Source organism: Ailuropoda melanoleuca, chromosome 10 (assembly GCF_002007445.2).
Source record: "Ailuropoda melanoleuca isolate Jingjing chromosome 10, ASM200744v2, whole genome shotgun sequence".
Classification (NCBI taxonomy): Eukaryota; Metazoa; Chordata; class Mammalia; order Carnivora; family Ursidae; genus Ailuropoda; species Ailuropoda melanoleuca.
The window spans coordinates 80,467,225-80,491,144 of NC_048227.1; the positions used below are offsets into that span (position 1 = coordinate 80,467,225).

At 42.3% G+C, this 23,920-nt stretch overlaps 1 protein-coding gene across 3 annotated transcripts in view; it reads right to left on the reverse strand.

The window, feature by feature from the left end:
- Nucleotides 1–23,920, reverse strand: part of SLC2A12 (solute carrier family 2 member 12) — a 53,598-nt gene that overhangs the window by 2,704 nt on the left and 26,974 nt on the right. For 2 of the 3 annotated variants that reach the window (XR_002143311.2, XM_002922289.4), the window contains exons 3-4: nucleotides 12,699–12,821; nucleotides 8,526–8,658 (exon numbers count right to left, since the gene is read on the reverse strand). Coding sequence is in view for 2 of the 3 variants with exons in the window: in XM_002922289.4 (XP_002922335.1) it covers nucleotides 8,526–8,658; nucleotides 12,699–12,821 (256 nt within the window). In the remaining variant the exon portion in view is untranslated. The remainder of the gene's footprint in view (nucleotides 1–8,525; nucleotides 8,659–12,698; nucleotides 12,822–23,920) is intronic. The other variant, XM_011228769.3, reaches the window with a different exon arrangement.

Consider the following 23,920-nt stretch of genomic DNA (forward strand, 5'->3'; position numbering starts at 1 on the left):
TTGGAAGATCTTTTCCTGTCATTTAACCAGTTACTTAAGTAGATACAGACCTGCTTTCAAGGAGCTTACTTTTTAATAAAGGAGAGAAGCGTATAAGCATAACATTTCAAGCAGTAAAAGTGCTAATGAGAAAAACCGGAGAGGAAAAAAGAAGGAAAACAGGTGGGAGGTGACGATCATATTACTGGCATCACTCTAAAGAAGTGACATTTGATCAGAAACTGACAAGGAGGAAACCCTGTGAAGAACTGGAAGCACTGTGTTTCCAGAAAGATCATGAACGACAGAGGCGAGCTTAGAGAATTAGGTGGCAGCCATAAAAGTGTGCATTTTATTTGAAATGTAATTGGAACCACAGGATTTTGAGCTGAGGAATGACATCTTTAAAAGATCAGTCTAACCGCTGTATCGAGGATAGACTGGAGAGGGCAGGGGCTGGAAGAACAATGTAGAGGTTAGTCTAGTCCAAGGAAAAGATGGTGGTTGGGACTGTGCATGGCACCGGTCGAAAAGGTCAGGTTCATGGTATGTTTTGTTAACAGATTTAACGATACTTAGTACAGATGGAAGGCATAGGGATTATCATGGATGAATCTTAAGCATCTGGCCTGAGGACCCCCTCCCCACAACCCCCAGGCAGAAGGTTTGCAGAGGAACGTATGTGCATTTGGGTGAGTGGGACTGAGAATCAAGAGTTCTGTGTAGGTCATGTTAAGCTAGAGATGCCTATTAGACATTTCGACCAAAGATGTGAAGTAAGCAGATTTGGAAATTTGAAGGTCAAAGATCAGACCCTGGAGATTATCCATTTGGGAGTCATCACTTTATGGCTGATAATGCCTTAGGGATAGATCTTACGGAGTGAATATAGATACGGATCTTAAGGATTGAGTCCTGGCACATCTGTATTTAGTGGTGTAGACGAGGAGAAGGAAGAAGCAAAGGAGACCAAGGAGTGACTAATGAGGTGGAAGGAAAAGCGGTGCAGTGTGCTATTCCAGGAGACAAGTGAAAGTAAGTGTTTCCTAATGGTCATCTCCAAATGAACTCATCTAAAGCATCTCTCAATCCCTGAACCTCGTGCTCTTTCTGGCTGGCCTATCTTATCATCCGTGCGATTTCTCAAGCTAAAAATTTAAGTATCATCCTAACTACTTCATTGCCTTACCCTTATTTTTCATTCATTCATTCATTCATTCATTCATTCATTCATTCATGCATGCGTGCATTGAGTAACTTTACATGAAATCAATAAGCCAGTGAGGCTGATAGCGAAGTGATCTAAGAACTAAATCTTAGGGCACAAAAACTTCACAGTACTGGGAAGATAAGATGGAAGCAGCAGAGACTGCTGAGGGAGTGACTGACAGGAGACAACCAAGAGGTGGGTCCCCGAAGGGGGGGAAACAAGTATTTCAGGAAGGAGGGCATGCTCTCCTCAGGCCAATCCTGGGGATGGTCACCACGCTGGCCATTAAGATGAGGAATGAGACTGACCACTGGGGTTAGCCACGTAGAGGCCGCTGGGGTGTTAGAGCAATTTCACTACGGTGGTAGCCATTAAAGTCTCCCTGGAGCAGGTTCATGAGAGAATGGAGAAAGCGGAATTGATGACAATGAATATTCCAGAACTTTGCTGTAAATGGTAGCAGAGAAACAGCACAAGCTAAAGAGAAAAATGGAATCAAGACCTTTTTTTTTTTAATGGGGAAAAAAGTGTCACAAGGTTTCCATGCTGGTGAGAAGTTGAGATCCAGTAGAGAGGTTAAGTGTGCAAGACGCACAGCTGAGCAGAGAAAACTGTTGGAGAATGTCCTGGGAAAGAGATGGGGGAGAGCGTGAAGTGGCTGGCCTCACACAGAAATGGTGGAACTAACAGAAAGAACCCAGAAGGATGATGCCGTATGTAGATACAAACACTAATGTGTGGGTTGGTGTGTAAGGTTATGGAAGTTCCCTTCTGATTGCGTCCATTTCCTCAGTAAAGTCAAGAGACAAGGGTGTCAGTGGGAGTGAACAGGGCTGAGGAGGTGGGGACGTTCCCAGAGAGAGAAGGTGTATGGAGCAGTTGTCTAGAAGACAAGCAGTTAATAGGCCTGGGAAATACGTGATTGCCAGGCAGCACTGAAGGCCACTTGAAGTCAATGATCATGATTTTTTTTTTTTAATTTATATACTTGAGACAGAGAGAGAGAGCACACATGCCCACAAGTGGGGGGGGGCAGAGGGAGAGGGAAAAGCAGACTCCACGCTGAGTAGGAAACCCGAGATGCAGGGCTTGATCCAAGGACCCTGGGATTATGACCTGAACCAAAGGCAGATGCTTAATGGACTGAGCCACCCAGGCGCCCCCAAGAGTCATGATTTAAAGTGAGAAAAACTCAACAGGGCGCCTCTGTGCTCTCTCAGCTGTGTTCAGCTGGGCCACGGCAGAGGCTCACGTGGCCCCCTGCACAATGTCAGTCAGCTCCCCTCACGCCCTGCTGAAGTATTTTAGTAGCTTCCCATTGCACTTAGCATGAAATCCAAGGGGCACCTGGTGGCTTGGTCCACTAAGATTAAGCTTCTGCCTTCAGCTCAGGTCATGATCCAGGCTTCCCGCTTCTTCCCCCTCCTTCTCCCTCTGCCCTCCCTCTGGCCTCCCTGCCCCCATTAGAGCTTGCTCTCTCTCTCTCTCTCCTACTCAAATAAATACATAATTAGAAATCTTAGGGGAAAAAAAAAAAAGAATGAAATCCAAACTTGCTGGCCTGCAGGGCTCTGCAAGCTCGTCTCTACGAACTTTCTAACAACCTCACAGATTTCAGCCTCCTGGCCGGAACAGGTCAAGTGTGTTTCGGATTAGCTTTTGCGCTAGCTGTTCTCCCTGTTCCAGTTCTCCTTTGCCCTGTCTTTGTTGGCTCCTTATTATCACCCAGATTTTATCCTAAGTGTTACCTCTCAGAATAACCTTCTCAGATCACCCGATCAAAAGTAGCCCCGTAATCACTCCCTATCAGCATGTTTTAATTCTCACAGCATTTCTGCTCGCTGAGTAATGTGGCCTTAGCACCTTAAGCAGTGAGTGCCTGGCACATATTAGATGCTCAGTAAATACTTCTCGAACAAGTGAGTTTGGATGAATGAAGGAAGGAGCGACCACATACATTAAATTGCTAGAAGCAAAAACTAACCTAAGTCTCAGAACTAAAATATTTCTAAAACATTCGCTTGTTCATTTTCTCTCTGTTTCCACTTAAACTAAGGAAAAGCATAAAGTCACAGCTGAAATAGCAAATATGGCCAACATCCCATTTTGAGTTTGTGGCTGGCAGGGCAGAAGTTCAACATTAAATCCTTTCAAATTACATTATTGCTGAAATCTTTTTTGACCTCTCAGCTGACTCATTGTTTATTTTATAAGAAACTTAACAACCTTGGAAGAATATTTGTTTTCTTGTCCTTGCAGAAATGGAAACAAAAGAACCTAATGCCAAATATGAGAAAGGAAAATGTTAAGCAACATGTATCACCTTTGAAGTTAATTTCACATTAGAAATCGTGTCCTTGCTTCCTCCTTAGAAAGTCATTGGGATATACGTGTCAGGACTCTCCTTCCCTGGTGACAAAATTGGACTCACTTTTTTCCTTAACTCCTCAATTTGTGAAGACTCCCTTAACACAGTGTCCAAGCTCACTTCGGCGGCTGTGTCCCAGTGAGCTCCCTTGACTTCCCGTCCCCATGTACTTAGCTAGTTGGATAACTTCTCAATACCATTAGGGATTTTATCTTCTTTTTTATTTTTGTCTCTGACTTTTCCCTCCAGGGAACCTTGTTTAACATACATACTCCATAAATACTTAGCCAGCTGACACAATTCAGGCTGCTTACATTTCCATTTTAAAAACCTTTGCCAGGGCCTGAGTGGCTCAGTCAGTTAAGTGTCTGCCTTCACTCAGGTCCTGATCCCAGGATCCTGGGATCGAATCCTGCAGCTCCAGGCTTCCTGCTCAGCAAGGAGTCTGCTTCTCCCACTCCCTCTGCCCCCTCCCCCGCTCACGTTTTTTCTCTCTATCTCTCTCAAATAAATAAATAAAATCTTAAAAAAAAAAAAAGCCTTTGTCCACCTGCTGCTTCAAGCTGAGACCAACCTCAGGCTCCGCAGTCCACAGAAATAGGAGTCAGCCAAGGTTTCCAAGAGCGACTGTTTCCTCTCTGCCCGCAGTGCTGGGCTGCCCCACGACACACACCCCAGTAAGTGCCTTCACTGCTGCTGCGAGTTTCACCTGCAGATTGTTCTGCCCCCTCATCTTTTATAATTCTTTGCATCAGACCTGGTATCTAGCCTTGGTCTTCAACACGCAGCACCCGTGCGGTCCATCTAGTGTTGCCAGTATCTTGGCTTTTGGATTTCCCTTACTTTGCAGTTTATAACTGGAGGTTTGGATTTAAATTGAATAATTACATGACTCAAAAGTTACAGAAATGTGATTCCTTCAAAAACATTTCATAATTCAGAGTTTTACCAATTTAGACAGATTTCTTCCCCACCCTGTTCCTGAATGAGTAAGTTTTGTTGCGTTTTAGAAAGCCAGATCATAGGTTGCTAGGGATGTCTTCTTCCGGGGGTCTACCAGATAGAAAGATTGGCTTTTCCTAAGTTTTGTCCTCAAATTTTTATTTGGTTTGCAATTGGATACCTATGAAAGATAGATCTAAAAGTTTCTTAATCTTAATTCCAGAACATTCATTCCACTTTCAAGTTAGACTTTTTAAAAAAGAATTCGATCAGGAATGATAACAGAGTAGGCCCTTTGTTCGTTCAGCTCGTTCATAATTGCTTTCTCCCTGCCTCGACTTTGTAGTTAGTGTTGTTCACAAGAATTTTAGCAAACCTTTATTTTTAAAGGAATTTCACCCCTCCCAGCTAATAAACAGGTAGTTAAAAAGTGCATATGCACAAGGTGGACCTACCATAAGGCCAATGACACTTCAGCCCCGGGACCCCTTCACATCACAGCCTCCTCCAAGACCCACACAGTCACTTCTAATTTTGCATTCATAATTTGGTGATTTTTTTTTATTAAACAAGGTCCTTAAAAGCTTAGTCTCCACAAACTTGGGTGTACCCCAGCTTACGTACACACTTATTATGCACTGATGCATTGAAGACCAGCTTCCAATGTCCACTGGTCTTCTCCCCTCCACTCGCATGTCCTATCGGCACCTCACAGACAATACGCACGAACTGAACTCAGTGTCGTCCTGAGCCCCCACCAGACTCCTGCTCCCAAGCCTGCTCTTCCTCCTCCTTGTCTTACTTTGGTGGATGTCCCCATTGTATATGGGGTTCGTTCTCCAGGCTCGAGAAAGATTCCAATTTTCTCTTTTTCCTCAAATGTCTTTTCCAATCCAGCTCCAGGTCGTTTCATTCCATCCCTCCATGCCATCCAGCCCATAGTTTTCTATCCAATTTCTTCAGCAGACTCCCATTGGTCTCCCTCATTCAGGAGCCCCCCCCTTCCATTCTCTGTATTTTGTAGGAGTCCTCCTTTAAACATTGGGTAACTTCCCCCCCACCCCACCCTGCTGTTTTAAACAGACCCCACTGCCTTCAGCATACAATCCAAACTATTTACCAAGACAGATGAGACCCCCCCAACTGCTCTCTGCCCTGCGCTCTGGACTCCTCTCTCGATCCCCAACCCGGAGCCTGTCCTCTTCACATCACACCAGTATATTGGCCTCTGCGTGTGATTCTCCTCTGACTCCCACACACTCCTCTTTGCCCAGATCACTCCTTCAAGATTTTATAAATGACATCCTGCAAAGTCTGTGATCTCCCTTTGTGCTTGCCAGCAATGGTAAATGTTTGCAGTGGTCCGTTTTCTTGCCTGCCTCCTAAGGGAAAAGAAGCTAGGGACTCTTGGTCTCCTATATCCTCAGTTCTTTCCTAGTATGGGGTCTGGTGCCTAGTAGATGGTCAAGAAAGAGTTGAATAAATAATATCTGAAGTGGTAGGGAAGGGAGTGGTGTGGAAAAGCCAGAATGTGTCACTTATCCGCCCATATATCTCTTCCTCCTCCCATTGCTGTATTAGACCGTAGATCTTGTGGTCCACGGATCAAAACATGTTGTGCTTCACACTGTTATCCGTGATCTAATCTCCCCACACAATGAATTCAGCATTGGCCTCGTTCACAAGTTATCAAATGAACAGTGAATACCTTTTTAATCCTCTGCTAGGAATCAATATTATGCTAGACACTGCATAGAGAGAGAGGTTCCATAGGAAGGATAATGGACAGAGACCATTCCTGGAAACTAAAATGTTATAACTTAGTTAAGGAGGTGAAACACTAGAGTCTTAGCTAAGGCAGTAGAGAAGAAAATGGGACTAGAAAATACTAAAAATCCAGGAGAAAGGAATGCTCTCCAAGGCTAAGTTTATGCAGGACTCCAAAGATGAGGATTTACATTGTCTTTTAAGGCGTAAGGATGTCGGGCTAAATCTTCAATGGTAACTAGAATCGAGGAATAGAAGAGAAGATAGATAAGTGCCAGTGTGGTAGGAGGGATTCCAGGAAAGAAAATAGTTTCATAGGCGCTTAAAGATTATTTCAAGAAAGAGTAGGGGTGGTAGCTTAAATGTGGTTTAAAAAAAAAAAAATTCTGTGTCCTTCATCCCATCAAGAGATTAAGTTAATTTCTACCTCCCTTGATACTGGGTCGGCCTCGGGACTTGGAGGTTGTTAGAAAGTAATGGAGGTACTGCAGTGTGACTTCTAGAACATACGCTTCACAAGCCCTTATAGCTCCTGCTTCCACTGCCTTGGAACATTGCCCTGAATCTGCCGTGTGAGGAAACCATGTTAGCCTGCTGGAGGCCGGGGCCCCGAGGAGGACAACAGAAGCGCCCCACCGAGTCAGCACCCACTCTCGTCCACATGGGTGCAGCTCTCTTACACCGTCCAATCCGCCTGCCCCTCCTGCCAATGTGGACCCATGAGGGTGTCCAGGTGGAAGGAGCAAGAGCACCACCCAGGCAAGCCAAAGCACCCTGGGAAATGGGAAGCAGTATATTTGAAGCCACGACGTGTGGGGATGGTGTGTTACCCCTAACCAGACAACTGATGGGAAACACGGAGAGGGCAGAATGAGAAATGAGGAATGTCCCATAGATTCGGAAGTCTTTAACGTCCGGGCATCTTAGTCCCGCAATAGGCCTTGAATCTGAATCAAGTCTCCAGATGAATGCATGGAGTTACCAAGATCTGAGGCTCTTGAATCATGCATGTATCAGTCATTATAGTCTTCTTTCGTGCTCTCCAAGAAACCTAGTCAGTTGACTTCAACTTGCACAGAGCCAGGCAATGTGCTGATCAGGCCAAGGGTCCGGCCAGCCTTCCTGACAATTACATTTCCTCGTAAATGAATAACTTCCATTTTCATTGTATTTTTCAAAAACAGGGCCTTATCTATATTAAAAATTAACCTTACAATTTGATATTTAACTCACAGCTTGTTAAAAGTCTTTCTGTCTGCTAAAGCGAAATATTTAAAAAATGCAAACCACTTCTAAGTGTATAAAATACAAAGTGAAAGTTTTCCAGATCCTACTATAAATACATATGTCCACATAGAGCGACCATCAAATCACCTCTCATGTTTATTCTTCCTTCAGATACATGCTGAACTATCACTATGCCCACAGTTCCAGTAGCAATCAAACATTTCTCTCTAGCCCATTGAAAGTGTTTTTAGAAGAAATTCACTAACTATAAATAAGTAGCGCCCTCCCATTAAATCCCAAGAACAAGTATCCCTACATGTTCAAGTGCAATGATTTAATCCTAGGAAGAAGAAGTTCCCCTTCATTCCTGGCCCCAAGCATCACCTCCTTCCCCACAGTTTAGCACTTAGAGCTCTGAGTTCTGTTACCAAAAGGAAAGAGGAGTTCTCTACAGCCCACGTCAAAATTAAGCTGTTTAAATAATCTCTCTTTGCAATATATTTAACCAGCTTTCTAGATGCTCTCCCCAGGAGAAACTCTTAATCTTTCTGAAACTCATTTCAATCGTGTCATATCTGGAATAATTGCAGTCATTTAAACCCGAGGGTGTTCCTGACCGTCTTAGCCTTCACAGGTGCTTAGGGCTTAAAGACGACCTACACATGTGAGAGAGGAAGGAGGCCCATGGTTCTGGCACACGGCGAGCACGACATTCCAAGACTTACCTGAAACCCCAAACAAAAAACCCCTCCTGGGTGGGGGACCTCGGGACATGAGAGAGGTTCTTTGACCATTCCTGAAGAAAGCTTTGAAAAGTGCACCTGTTAGAAAGCCCTGGATATTCTAATTCCTTAGCTTAGTCACCCAGTTACATCGTATGGCATAAAAACTGAAATTGTGTTTTGAGATACAGTTTCACGCCAAAGGGAATAGCCTGAAATAATTTCAGATGTTGGATCATTACTCGGTTGTATAGAAAACTGCATTTTTTGGACCAGAGCGTCTTTCAGAGAGCATGCACATAATACTCACGCGTTTGCCAGCTCCACTGATATCTGTTCCAAAGAGCATCCCTTTGTCTCGGGTATAAACACAACAACAAAAACCAGGCACGCTAGGCTCATGATTGTATATATAAAGCACACCCACGGCAAGCCAATGAGATCTACAAAGGACAAAAGAGACTGATTAAAAATGTGCTTTGTGTTGCTTTGACCCCATTTTGTGGATGGCTGCTCTCAGGGCATATATAAAAACGTGTGTATTTTCAAACATGCTGGTAGTATCCTGGGAAATGGCAACCACAAATTAAAATTATAGCCAATGTCTGTAAGTTTCCTTTCTACAAACGACCCCAGCTTTCTCTGGTAAAGCCTTGCGACGATCACAATTTAAACCCAACGCTATCTTATTAGTGAGCATGCTTTTTTTTTCCAAAATGGTAATATACACGCTCGTTGCAAAAATAAATAAATAAATAAATGGACATCAAATGACACAAAAACACAGAAAGCAGAAGGTAAAATATCTCCTCTGGGTTTTCATCATCACAGGTCCCCTCTCGGGAGTCGTGGCTGTAGCCGTTTGATTTCTATTTGGTGGACATTTTTAAAGACATTGATACAGATGCACTTTGCTTGAAATGAGCTCACCCTTCTTTACCCTGATTCAAATAAATCATTTCATGTTGGCAATATTTCCTTTTCGTAGCTGGCAGCGTGTGTGTAATGCTTCCTCCTGGATTCAGAGGAAAAAGGGCTGAGGGTTCAAAGGAACGGCGTCCACTTGCTAAGGGTCATCAGCAGGAGTCATATCCTCAGGGGCTGCTTCATCTCGCCAGCCAGCCTAGGGTTTCCTCTGGCCGCTTCTAGCCAAAGGCACAGTCCTTCCGCAGTTCCTGACCAAGGTCAAGCCACACTGAGTGGCGAGAGGTGGCCCCCCGTGCACGGGAGCTGGCCGTGCGCATTGTGCTGCCCAGGGCTCAGCGGCAGGAAGTCCAGCCCGGCGGGGAACAGCGGAGAAGAACCTGGCTCTTCACAAACACAGGTCAGACTGACTGCAGCCAGAAACAGTGCAAACGGCCCTTAACAGCTGCACCCACAAATCCCCACTGGCCCGTCAGGAAAACTGACCGAGCAATTACGTAGCGAGGCAGTGTGAGGGATGCAGCGTGGAAAGATCTAAGCGTATTAAGCACCTGTCCGTCAGTTGTGCTGAGGCGAGGAGATGTGGGAAGAAGGGATCGCATGACAGCTCTTTGGGCAGTTTTAACTAAAGTCCCATCCCTCTGTGCTTTCCTTGCTGTGGGCACAGGCTTTTGCCCAAGCGATTGCTTGATAAAGTGCTTGTACAAATGGTCCTCCTTTCCTCTCCAGGACATAAAACCAGGATACAGAAATTGAAAAAACAGAACAAAACAAAAGGTCACCTCATCAAACCTGTCCTCTCTTCTGCTTGAGTACTTCCAGGAACAGGGAGCTCACCCCTTTGGAGATTCTCACAGCATGGTGGGCTGGCCCTGCCTCTTACAAAGGTTTTCCTCCCTGACTCTCAAGTCCAAGTCTCCCTTTCAGGAGCTTCAGCTCAGAGGTTCTGCTTTGCCCTCTGAGTCCACTCTCCATCCCTTCTTCATGACAGCATGACAGCCGACAGCTGTGCGGGCACCTGCGTGCACCTCCCACCCCCACCCACCCCGCCGCCCAGCACCTTCTCGCCGCAGCCAAACACCCTGAACTCTCAAAACCGTTCTGCACACACCACAGATCACACGCCCATCCAGGTGCCCTCCCATGGTGGACACATGGCAACGCTCTGGAAATATCTAAACAATCCTCGTAAAATATTTTACTCGGAGCTGAGTTCAATGCAGCTGTATCATGACCGCTGCCCAGCGAGTTGGTTTCCCCGGAGTACTCTGCTTTTCTAGATGCTGGGGAAGTTGCACTGAAAGGCTGGTGTCCGAGGGCTTGCTGCCAAGCAGAACCTTCCGTCTTCTACTTGGAATACTGATTTTTGAGAATAAGTACAGGTTTCTCTGCTCTCGGCAATTTTGTGTTATGCCACTTTGCTTTTCTGAAAGACCTCCGTCAGTACCTGCTTTTGCTAACTGCGAGAACTTCCAAGAGATCTTTGGAAGTGGAGCTGCTTCTCTGCTTCAGGCCATCTTGGCTGATGAAAGGTTTCCTAGAGACGCTGGAGTTTCAAACAGTGGGAGAAACCTGTACCGAATTTCAAGCTTAGTCCAGTGAAGTGTCCTCTACAGGTTCGTTCCAGGATTTTTAAGTGAATTTGCTTTCCCAATATTTGTTCTAAATGCAGGAGAACTCCTGAATGTGCATTAGCTCATCCCATACCTTACCTATCATTCCCAGAGATTTCGGTCCTCTTTTTCCACCCCTGATCATTTCCTTCCTTCCTTCCTTTCTTCCTTCCTTCCTTCCTTCCTTCCTTCCTTCCTTCCTTCCCTCCTCCCTCCCTTACTTTCTAGATTTTATTTGTTTGTTTGACAGAGAGAGAGAGTCAGCGAGAGAAGGAACACAAGCAGGGGGAGTGGGAGAGGAAGAAGCAGCCTTCCTGCTGAGCAGGGAGCCTGACATGGGGCTCGATCCCGGGACCCTGGGATCACGACCTGAGCCGAAGGCAGACACTTAACAACTGAGCCACCCAGGCACCCCTCCATTCTTTCTTCTATTTCGTAATTAAAACAAATTTACCTAGAGTTGACACACATGTTATGTTGGTTTCAGGTGTACAGCATAGTGCTTCGTCAAGTTTATACATTATGCTGTGCTCACTCCAATTTTTTCTTCTATATTTCTCTTTCTCTGCATCAAAGAACAGATGAAAGTGTGTGTGTGTGTGTGTGTGTGTGTGTGTGTGTGTGTGAAGGTGAAAGGCACAGGTCTATGCATGTGATCTGAGTAGGATAAGTATGGTTGGTAGTAATGACCAGTTCCTTCATTTCCTTTAATCTTGGTCTATTTCTAAAAAGGTGGGACATAAACATTTGAAATTTTATGTAAAAGCCAAACCATGCTTAATTAATAACTCCTAAAGTTAATTTCCAAAAATAGATGTACACACAAAAAAGTGGTTGATAAGATTCAGAAGTGCTATAGATAATACACATTTTTGATTATATATACACTTGTCCAAATTTATATATCATATATATTATTTAATATTTATATCATATACATATATGAAGGAAAGAGGAAAGAAAGGAAATAGCTCAATTTTGGAGAATGCTGGGGAAGTACTTCATTATTTGGAAAACTAGAAAATAAAGAGAAAGTTTAAAGCATTTTTCTTGCCTTTTTTCTCTGATTCACACTTCAGGGCAGGCAAATAACTAAGGAGAAGAAACTTCTCCTTAGAGAAGTAGCTATGATCAAAATTTAGAAGGAACGATGGAATGAAAATAACGGACCTAGATGATGCTCCTCGAGGAAGCCTACATGACAAACTGAGAGACAGACAGACAGACAGACAGGATGTGCTTCTATGGCAGTATGCATGCCATCCCCTGTGAAGGAGTTTACAAACAAACAAATGAGAAAATGTAAATCTGCTCAAGCCTCTAGATCTAAATAGCTCACTGGAAACACTAAGGACAGAAGGTCATGTGATAGGACTATAATCAGCAAAACCCAGCGTGGGAAAAACTCTATGAAACAGATAACTCCCATTTCTTCATTAAAAATATAAAGATGGGGACGAAGAAGGAGAAACAAAGATGAAACCTACAAATTATAAGAGACATGTCAATCAACTGTAAGTTATGTTTCTGGATCATGATTCAAGCAAAGTATAAAAAAAATTATCAGACAATTGGAAGAATGGGAACAAAGACTGGACATTTGATACCAAGGGATTACTATTAATATTTTTAGGCTTGATCATGTTATTACAGGTAGAGTTTTTAAACGTCTTATCTTTTAGCGATCCATATGGAAATTTTATAGACAAAATGACATCATGGTTGGGATGTGGCTCAAAATAATTTGGGGAAAGAGCAGGTGGGGTTATAAATGAATTAAGAATGATAACTTTCAATAGCGTGGTTGGTCCATCAGGTACCTTCTTTTTACTTTTGGATGTTTTGAACACATCCACAGTCAAATGATCTTTAGGTGAGTGTGCTTGCTTCCCTCACATTTGTCCTAAGAGCACAAAAGGTGATAGAGAAAAACAATGAGTCCTTACCAGTCACAGTCAAAAATGTCAGAGAGATAAGGAGATTGATGCCCCAGTTCATGCTGGATGTTAAAGCCATGGCTCGTCCTCTAATTCCACCGGGAAAAAGCTCGCTCAGCAGCAGCCAGGGCACTAGAAGAAAGGGAAGAGTGGGTGGGGGGCAGCACAATGATCAAAACCCCATTGAAACCTAGGGCCAGCCCTCTGCCCTGTGCCCCAGGCCTGCGTGGTTTGTGGTGGGACAGCGGGGCTATGACCTTCCTCAGCAGGAGGGGAGAGGGCTGGGCTTCCTCCTCATCTTCCGCCAGGTGAGAAAGGATTCAGGAGAAACACTGGCAGAGCCTGACCGTAACCCTGGAAGGAAGACTATGCAAGCGAGAGGGGCGGTGGTTGGGTCACCTGCCAGGGAGCAACAAGAGAGGCAGCTTTGGACCTCTGCCAAGCACAAAGTCTCAGGGCCGGATCAGGGTTCTCCGTGCTAGAGTCCCGGCCCTTCCCTCGGACAAGTCCAACATCACAGCTCCTGAGTGGATAGGAAATGGAGCCAGGAAGGCAGGGGGAAGGAGGCCCGCTAGTCTCCTTGCTCCCACTTGGTCTTCCTGACCAAGGGCAAGCTGAGTGGACAGCAGCTCTGAATTAAACAGAGCTCTGAAATTTGATTATTGTACTTGACGAAATGTTTGAATTTCTGAAAGAAGACTCTCGTTGGCACAAAAACCGATCAAAGTACTTTTTATTATCTGAGAGTGACAGGGAACATTACAGGACCTGCCTGATAGGATTAGAACTCACTTTTCTGCTTACAGCCCATCAAGCCCTGTGTGCCCTAATAAAATAGCTACGCGTTCTTACAAGAGGCGGAGTACTGTATGCACCTTACCTCCAATGATCCTGCCCAAATCTTCCAAGATAGGAACTTATTACTACCCCTCTTCATGGAGAAGAAACTCAGGCTTCAAGAGTTAACCATTTGCCAAGGTCACAGAGCTCAGAAGTGGTGGAGGGGACACTGAGTCCTGGCAGTCAGTCCGTGAAACTCATGCTTTTTAATCATGGTGCTCTCTTGGTGGTTACTCAATAAATATTTGTTAATGAATAAGTAAATGCAAAGCATTAGCATTTGATTCTGAAGAAAGAAGGACATAGGAGCTGCCCCAGCCCTGGCTCACTGCTGGCGATGTCACCTTGCGCCCAAAGCCAGCAGTTACATAGAGACCAGCTGCAGGGTCCTAGCCCCGGGGGAGGCACCACTCGGTCGGCCTATGTGGGCATGGAGCAGTCAGCTGTGCCTCTAATTTAACAACTCGCCTCCCATGACAAGATCAGGCTCTGGACAGAAAACATCTGCTCATAGTAAACTTGCTGTTTTAAAGTAAGAAAAATAAATTGAATTATAGCAGAGGGCTAGAGAAACATTTTTTTCTTGATTATCTTTTCCAAGTGAATTCATGTAGGGTTATTGTTAGGGCATGGAAGGTAATTGTAACACAAGGAACATGTTTATTATTGTTCTAATTCATAGGGAATTTAAAATTAAAATTCTGTATCCCTCCCCTCCATTTCCTACCCCTCCAAGACTGTATGAGGTTCTTATAGATTATATCCTTGGTAAGATCACTTTGCTTTTAATGAGACCCGTGCAGTGCTCAGGTAACCTTGTCTTGAGTTTTGTGAGACTGGGGATCTGGCTCTGAGTAGAATGACAGCTGTATCATTCCGGTGAAGCCTTTGTAATGACCTGTCCTTGGACAAATACAAGATAAAATTATGTAAATCCAATGTTTTCGAAGTTAAATAATCTATGCCACAGATCCATCCCTTGTGCCCTTTTCTGCCATGGGTCTTTGTCACAGTGGCATGGGGATCTCTCATCACCTTTCGCTCTAGCAGCCATGAGGAGGTGGGGGAAGGGTCACTCTTTCTTTTCTAGATGAGTTCACACAGGTTTTCTTAATCTACTTCTATCCCCACTTCATCACCTCTGAAGCCCCTTCTTCCCTTCCCCACCTTTCACCATACCACCTCCTGGAATTATTTGGTGGGATTTTGGAAAATCATTGCTGGGGTCGTCAGACGATGTTGGCATCAGAGGAGAATGCTCTGATCTTGCCATGGGCTATGAACTGAACGTGGAAAGAGAGACTTCCCTCCATCTCTGGTGAGACCTTGTCAGGCAAACCGTGTACCTGACGTTTCCAAAATAATGTGTCATTGCAGAAAGCTTGTACTTCTTCTTGATCTAATAGAAAGAATTCAAGAATTGATGCTTTGGTTTATCTAATATTCACAAACTGGGTGTTGTAGCATTTGATAAGTGTTTTGACAAGGATGGTCCAACCTCCCGATAAGGAGTCCATCAAGTCAAAAACAAGGAGAATATGATTTTAATAATGATATCAGCACCCTACAGTCACAAATTTTCAAATCCAGAAAGTGAAATCAAGTTCTGAAAATGGTCCTTGCAGCAAGCTAAAACTGACTGAAAGGATAATTTTTCCATGGACGTCTTAGGAGCAAGATGATGCTAGAATCTGAGGGGCCTCCATGGTTCCCAGAAAGGGGCTGGGAATAGCTAAGGCAAAAAAAAATGGAGCAACTCTGTTTCAGTTCATAAGTCAAGAGCACAGAGATGTAAACCATCACATGGGGATTTCGTATGCATATTTATAGTGACAAGTGGAAGTCTTGTGCAAATCACCGATGGTTTTTCTAACGAAATGGCCTCATTTCTCCCCCAGAGAGAGTCAACGTATGGCCACCCACCACAGTGAGGAAGTGGTGGCTCTCTCGGGCTGTCCTGGTTCTCTGCTGCCCCATGATAGACCCACAGGGGATGCTTGTGCAATTTGCTTGTGAGGAATCCATGGAGTATTCAGAGACCTAGTGAACTCTCCTCCAGTGAGTGCCACCACGACTGTGTAGCAGGCCCCGAAACCATCCCCTTGACCGCCATCTTTCCACCTTTCATCTCGGTGTTCCAGGACTAGCTCTGCAGTACACGCCTCCGTAAATGTCAGAGTCTGCTCCTGTCTTTAAGGTCTTCCCTGTGCTGCGAGGATAGAGGAAATTTTGGACTTGCCAGGACATAAGTTTCCCACAAGTATCGGCACTTGTACTTCACATGGTGTTAAATCACCAGGGCTGCCTGTCAGAACGTGCCTGAGCCAGATGAAATCCGCAGACAGTGTTTATGGCTGCACAGAGTGTCACGCAAAGACGTGAAGGACACATATGTTGAGGTGTCCCTGTGTGCCATGGAGGACATGGACTTGCATTAGTAGGGCAATCCATGGAGATGACGTCGCCCTCCCATGGGTAAGTAACCTGCCACATTTATCCCCACCCCCTCCCTCTAAGCCACCGAGGCTATCACTTAAGCCCTTGTCTTGCCTTGGCTTGAGCCCTTCCTCAACGTCCTGGCATGCTAGCTCCAGGTTTGAAAGATTCCCAGAGGTCTTAAACACTTGCCAGAGAATTCCCAGCAACTCTGGAGGCAGAATTTTCAACAACTTGATTTGCCAAGGAGTCGCTGTTCCATACTTTGCAGAAGTGAAGCCAAATCCCATGGCTTTTATTGCCTATGCAAACAACACAGGGCACACCTAGCTCTCTGTCTGCCAAGAAATCCTTTAAATGTATATATGAAAGGGAAATAGGCCCATTTCCTTCCAACTAGATGTTTAAATCCTGGCTTCATTAAGTTCCCTAAGTGGCAAAGTTATGCTTTTAAAAAAAAAGACACTCCACCATGGGCCACCATTTCCAACATCAGCAATGATGCAAAGCTGTCATTTGTTTCTATTTTTATCTCTTATATTCCCCCTTTTCTCAGTTTCTCTGAGTTTTGCTCATGTCTGGCCTCTTCTAAAGTAAATATTTCATTCAAGAATATTATCTTGTGTTACTTAAATGAAGCAATGAAATAAAACCTCAATCTTCCCCAGTATTTCTGTCTTAATGATTTCTAGTCAACACTAACTGAAATTCTTTGAAACATTTTAGGGAAAATTGAACGTAATGGAATAACCCTCAATTTAAAAAAAAAAAAAATGCCAGGATTGCTAATGAAACTTGTGAGCAGGTACTGGTTGGGAATAAGAAAAAGCTATTGGCGGTGGTCTTTAAACTTTCTTCCCTGTGTAGCCTTTAAAATAATTTGAAAACCTAAGTACTTTCTTTAATTTAGAAGTCAACATCCAACTTTCTTCTCACTGTAAATTTAAATGATACTAAGATGCAATTTCTATTGTATTATAAACTCTAACGTATAAAAGAGAGCACTTCTCGCTCTTTTAAATATTTCCAGTAGAATTGAAATTCATCATCATTATCTATTTGAAAAATATAGGAATAAACTATTTAACATACACTTTATATTGTTTTTCACCTTGTATTTTATCCTTTCGCAATGCATTTTTAAACTTAAAAATCTTTTGGTCACTCCATCGTAAGTGCTCTGAAAGAAAATTACCATAAACTCAAACTTTAGGGTTTCTTATATTTTCCCTAAGAACTTTTAGGTATTTTTTTTCTCAGCTACTAAAACAATAATTAATACCAAATTGGATCATAACCATAGAAATATATTACAAATCTTTAGAATTATCTATTAGATATGAAAAGTGAAATTTATTGAAAAAATCTCTCTTAACGGACAGGGAGTTTTTTCTTTATTATGTATGTGTGGGTGAATGTCACTTCTAGAATAACAGGATACATTTCTGCTCTTTATTTTATTTTTTATAATTTTTTTTATTTTTTTTTATAATTTTTTTTAAAGATTTTATTTATTTATTTAACAGAGAGAACACCAGCCAGCGAGAGAGGGAACACAAGCAGGGGGAGTGGGAGAGGAAGAAGCAGGCTCCCAGCGGNGTGGGTGAATGTCACTTCTAGAATAACAGGATACATTTCTGCTCTTTATTTTATTTTTTATAATTTTTTTTAAAGATTTTATTTATTTATTTAACAGAGAGAACGCCAGCCAGCGAGAGAGGGAACACAAGCAGGGGGAGTGGGAGAGGAAGAAGCAGGCTCCCAGCGGAGCAGGGAGCCCAATGCAGGGCTCGATCCCAGGGCCCTGGGATCATGCTCTGAGCTGAAGGCAGAGGCTTAACGACTGAGCCACCCATGCGCCCCTACATTTCTACTCTTTAGATGAAAGTTACTGTTCTCAAGAATACTGAAAAAAGATGGGGAGTTGAAGAAATTTTATAATAGAAATATCACTCAGTTCTATGAATTAACAAAAAAAGTTATTTGTGATGACATATCAGCTGATCACTTGGTTAGGCCATCCTTTAATTTTGCGGAAAGCAAATTGTTGGCAATATCTAGGCCTATGAAAGGATTATTATCTAGTCATCAGAGTCATTTTTTCCATACCACACCTGCATCAATATTTTCAATTATCTTTTTGATTAGTGCTCCTGAGGTTTTTATAATTTGGGACATGTATCATCATCATAAGTTTTCTAATGGGTACTAGGTGTGCTTTCTTCCACTTAAAGTGGAAGGATAATTATCACTAGGGAGATGAGGAAGAAGAAATTTTAGGAAGCAGATTTTTCCTAAAAATCAAGAAATTGATTTTCCTTGACATATCCTTGAAGCAGCACTCTGCAAAATGAACCCCTAGGAGCATGACTATCCCAATTTTCAGACCACTGAACTAGGATTCAAAATGAAAAAAAAAAAAAATGGAGTTCCAAGAAATTAACCTTTTCTTGTTTAAACTGTAACTGGAATGTCATGCTTCAGATGTAATATGTTATGTTGTGCTTTTTTGATGGTTGATGCTTTATTTTAATCAGAAAGGTTTTACAGTTTTTAATGTGACAAATATTCCCTGGAAAAATTCTTAACATTGTGTTCTGGAAAACAATAAAGTAACAAAGGAATGCTTGTGTTTATTAAGATAGTCTTAAACCTTAGTCTGTTTCTTTAATGTCTTTACTGTCTGATATTCACAATTCTCAAGGGCACAGGACTGAGAGGAAAGTTCAACACTGTTGTTTTATGTGAACGGTTGCCCATGGTAACAGAATCAATGGTGTCATTTCACTGTGTGTTGAGTTGTACTCATGATTCAAAAATGCAGTTTTTAGACTGGTTCTGTTAAGTACTGGTCAGCTGCATCATCTGACTCCAAAGAGGAAAATAGGATTTAATCAGGTAAGGGTACATATGTCTTTAAGTTTTTCCTCCTTTGCTTGGATGTGAACTTAGTGTAACACTATTCAGATACTAATTTTTATTTATTTTGCATTATTTTAATGGTTAACATCAGAGGACCAAATAACTCATCACTTTAACCAATCAGAGTGGCCTTTAACTTCATTCATTGGAAAAAAAAGGAACAGTATGGATGGGAATACTAGTGATAACTAAAACCTAAGATTTAAAAAAAAAATGTGAAAGATCTTAAACTTATGCACTTAACACTTAACTTATACTTAACACAAACCAGTGTGTGAATATGATTATTTAATGGCTACAGTTGATACTGAAACTCTCATATTTGAAGCATAATAATTTATGCAGTATGCCTTTTCTCTAAAGGTATGCAATTATCCCATATTCTAGAATGGCAGGGAAAAAAAAAGATGATCACTAAATATGCCTTTAACTGTGATGATTCTGAATATTAAAGACCTAGAGTCTAAGAGAGAAAATATGAAGAATATCAAAGTCTTTTTTGAAACATTGGATGTACTTCTGGTCTGTAAGCTTCTCTGTTCTAAACCCAGCATATCTTGGAGTAAAGCAGCTAAGTAAACTTCTAAATTAGAACCTGCTGTTTCACATCCCTGGAATTGTCAAAGTCTTTAGCTGTGCAAACATCACATGAACAATTTCTTTTTGAAGAGCTAGAGTTATTTGGGTATAAAATCTAAATTTAAATGTTACAGCAGATGAGTCTTAGGCTTCCTACGGATCCCCATCCTCCAAAAAGCTGGCTCAACTCCATAAAACTATACCAAACAAAAAGTTAGACTCTACAGTTTCTGAGCCTTAAAAAGTTCTAGTTTCTTATTTAAAGCAGAGAAGTTGCTTTTTCAGGATACTTGACTTGAGAGACAACTCTCCATGGATCTCTTGTAGTTCTGCGTGTCTGAGGAGCAAAAGCAACGGCTGTTCTTGTTCTCATTTATCTTTCTAAGGATGTTTGTATAACAAACAGCCTTGGAAGACAGAGACAGTGTCTCCTCTGGAGCAAGGTCTTGTTTACTATCCAATAAACTAAAGATAACGTCTTCTTCACGGAGGAAATCAGGTGGGCTTACTGTCTATTATAAAAGATTTGGGTTCCCTAGACTTTGGGCTCCTCTTCTCAAAATGACCCATTATGTGTGCAGATTTCATCTGGTTCTCCTAGTGTTGCCCTGTGGTTACTGGGGCTTGAGGAAACAGGGCAATGCTGATATTCCAGCTGCTGCTATTGCTGGGGAAATAAACTGTCCTTTGTCTCTGATCAAGAACTCTTATGTTTTCCCAAGTCCATAAAACTATGACAGGTTTACTTGTTAGCTTGCAAGTGGGCTAAAAATGCAGTTCCTGAGAGTTTGATTACTTGTGGCTGTGGTATGATTTTTCTACAAAGATCTTCTATTACTATTATTAACTAATGGACTGCCCATTTATATCTGAGGGATTTAATAGGATTGTTAAACTTGAGATAATCCATTGAAATATTTCTATAAACTCTAATATTAATTAAATAAGCAAAAACAAACCCCAAATGCCAGGTTCAGATTTTCACATATTTCTCCTAGGAAAACTGTGAATCAATTGTCTCAAGTCTTTTTTGTAAAGAGTCAAGTTGAAATACATCTAATTACTAAACCAAGGTATGAGAAATTACCCCATGATATTGCTAATCTCAATCTTTGTTTCCAAGGGAAGGGCTGGGTCTTGTTTTTGGAGAAAAAAATAGAAATCTGGAAATGAATATTTTGTTTAACACTATAAATTTTTTTAAATGGCCTTAATTTTAGGACAGTTAAAACGCAAACCTTCTTAGGTCATCAGATATTGGAGATGGCCTTGTGTCTTCAACTGAGTTGCTTTATTCTGATACAATTTTTGCTCAAACGTGTCTGGGGTTCTCCACACCATACATTCATCTCTAATACCCTATATACTGACTCAGATATATACCAGAGGAGATCAGGATATATCAACCCCAGACTAGAGAGAGAGGGCTCCCCCTTATTCACAGAAGCTGAGAGATTTCCAGAAACACTTTTTTGACTCATCCAACAAATATTTATTGAGCCCCTGTTGTGAGCTAGGCCCAAATTTAGGCTGGAGGAAACAGCAGTGAGAAAGACAGAGTTTGTGTGCACATAGAACATATAGTCTAAATTAGTTGCATTAACTTAGAAGAGTGGACATTTGGGTGTTTCTCAGGCTACATCACACCTTTCACCCTTCCCCAATGCCTCAGGACTTTCTGTAAAACCTGTCTGATTTCCTAGGAAGGTCTCTTGACTGTAGGTAACCCAGAATTACACTATATTGCAAAGCACAAATCTATTCTTCTTAGTCTTTACTCAGCCGGAATGGTGTATGGGAAGGAGATGAGGAGGACCAGGGCATCATAGTTCAACTTAGGGCCGTGGAGTACTTCCCGTGTGTCCCGACATGGCTTAAGCAAAATGCCTCCTGATGTCAGGGCTGGCATTATCAGAACTATTCATATCATGTCTAGACCACAGTCCAACATTTATTAGCACTAATAACTAACTGTATAGAGTCCATACTGCATACCAGGCACCAAAATAAGAACGCTTTATACAGATTGCCTCACTTGACCCCACCATTACACGGTGAGGTACACAGTGTTGCTCCATTTTCTAGATAAGGAAACTGAAAACTCAAAAGAGGAATTCACTTGCCCAAAGTTGTACACCCTGGAGCTGAGGTTCAAGGCCAGGCAGCCAGATGCCAAAGCCTGATTGGAATTCAAACACTCCATGCCACAGCTTCAACAGGCTTTCTTACTGTGCTCTAAACCTTCCAGCTCATGTCCCCTCAAGGCCACTTAACCTGCCATCATCCCTGCTTAAAACACCCTGCTCCCAGGACTTCACTCTGCTTTCTTCATACAAGCCGTGGCCCAATGTCACCACCCTAGAAGGACCTTCTGTGACCATTCGACCTCCTCCACACATGCTCCTTCATTTATCTTCCCCGTTGTTTCTTTACCACTCTTACCTCCACCTAGATTTGAGCACTTCTTTCCTCCTGACACTGTATTGTACGTGTATTCATGTTTTGCTTCTTGCCTGTTCCAACCACTGGCACCATGAAAGCAAGTTGTGGACCTCGTTCACTGGTCCCCGCATAGCCACAAGGAGCACTGACTGGGGCCGGGACCTTGTGGGTGAGCAATACACACACAAGTTGCATCACCGAGTGAATGAATGAATCCCCACCGCTTCCTCCTTCTCTCCTCTCCTCTTGGTCACCCCAAGTGGCTTTCTTGCTGGAACTCCTGCCTATTTGGTGGAAGAGCTTCGGGGGAGGTGATTTGGCAGCTCCTGTCACTCAGTCTGCAGTGTGAGGTTCTGCTTGAATGAGCGAATACAAAGGTAGTTAAAGGATAACCGTGACAGTCTCATTACCGAACTTAACATGTGACGTTGGACAAATTCCTTCCATCTGCTTTCGTGAAGAGATACTAGTCATGAGATGGAAAAGGAGGTTGATTAATTAATTTGTGCACATAGGAACGTTTGGATTTTGAAAAGCCCTAATAATTTTGAAAACAATAGCCACATACATTTTTCTATGTTACAGTGGCTAACTTAGGGAGGGCTGGGTTTCTCTACAAATATCACCTCAGATGAGCTCATGAGAGAATAATTGCATGCCTTGGGTTTGGGCTCCCCTGTGCTTTGCTTTCAAAGCACGAGGAGAAGAGAACCCTTCATGTGGCTCCATGTCCTCATAGTGTCAAGAATCTTTGGCTCTACCCTGAGGTTTGAACCATGATGGACAAATATTCAGCTATTAAAAGGAGCTAAGAGATGATAGGGGCACCCCAGAAACACAGTGAAAGGTAAGGTTAAGATTTTGAACATATTTTAAAGTGAAAAATAAGGTATGGAAAGTCAAATATTTAATAAAGTTCTCTAATAAAAGCAATGGAGTCTCTATCCTGATTTCATTCGATGGAGGAGTTTTTGTATTAGTTACTGGAAAATGGAAGGCACAGGCTCTTAACCTTTTCAGGCCATGAACCTTCAGCAAGCTGGTGAAGACTATGGATTCCTTTGAATACATTTTAAATCCATAAGATAAAATATGTAAGATTCCTTGGTACCAACCAAATTCATGGCTCCTCCTGAATTTAGATTCTAGGGCAACCCTGTTATTTTACAATTAGAAAACAAAGGACCAGAAAGTAAAATGATGTAGGGTATATGCTTTAACCTAAAAATAGAAACACTTTTTTTGGCTGAAGAAACTATGTTGTGATCTAATACAATTAAGGAATGTTCTTTCTAAGCCAACCCGTATTTAAGAAGATTTAATAAAAATGGTTTTAGTCCTGCTTTCAATTTTACTTTAGAAAAACAAGGACTTCTCCCTTTATACCACTGTTTATGCAAAGGATTTGCGTCTGTTACAAGCAATAAACGCTCTAAATGAAATACCTGGGCAATAATCACATCAGGTTAATAAGTTTTATAATGCATTCACGATCTGGTATGAAAACCTCGCATCTAATAAAAACCTTCTTTAAACTCCAACTGGTTTGTGCAGTTAATACCAATGGGCGAGAATACAATTTTGGTGATTGAATTGGAATTCCCAGGATATGTTTTCTTTACAAAAGAAAAACTACAACGTAAATACAGACATAAACAACTGACTCTTGGCAAGAAAAACAAGGACAATTACCAGATCCCTTCTAAAAACTCTAGGAGAATCAACAGCCCTAAACCATGGGTGTGAAATAATAACTGTTCTCTTTAGAAGGGAAGATTCAGGATTCTGTCCCAGACGGCATGCCTCCCAGTCTCACATGTGAATACCCAGCTCTCTAGGCTTATTTATTTTACTCAACACGTGTTTATATGGCACTTCTTAGCGCCAGTCTTTAAGGACTTTATTACGAGCTGACTTACTCCTCACAATGCTATGAGATAACGATTAATTGTATCCACATCTGTAAGTGATAAAAGATGAGGCACAGAGAAGTTCACTAATTTCCCTAAGGT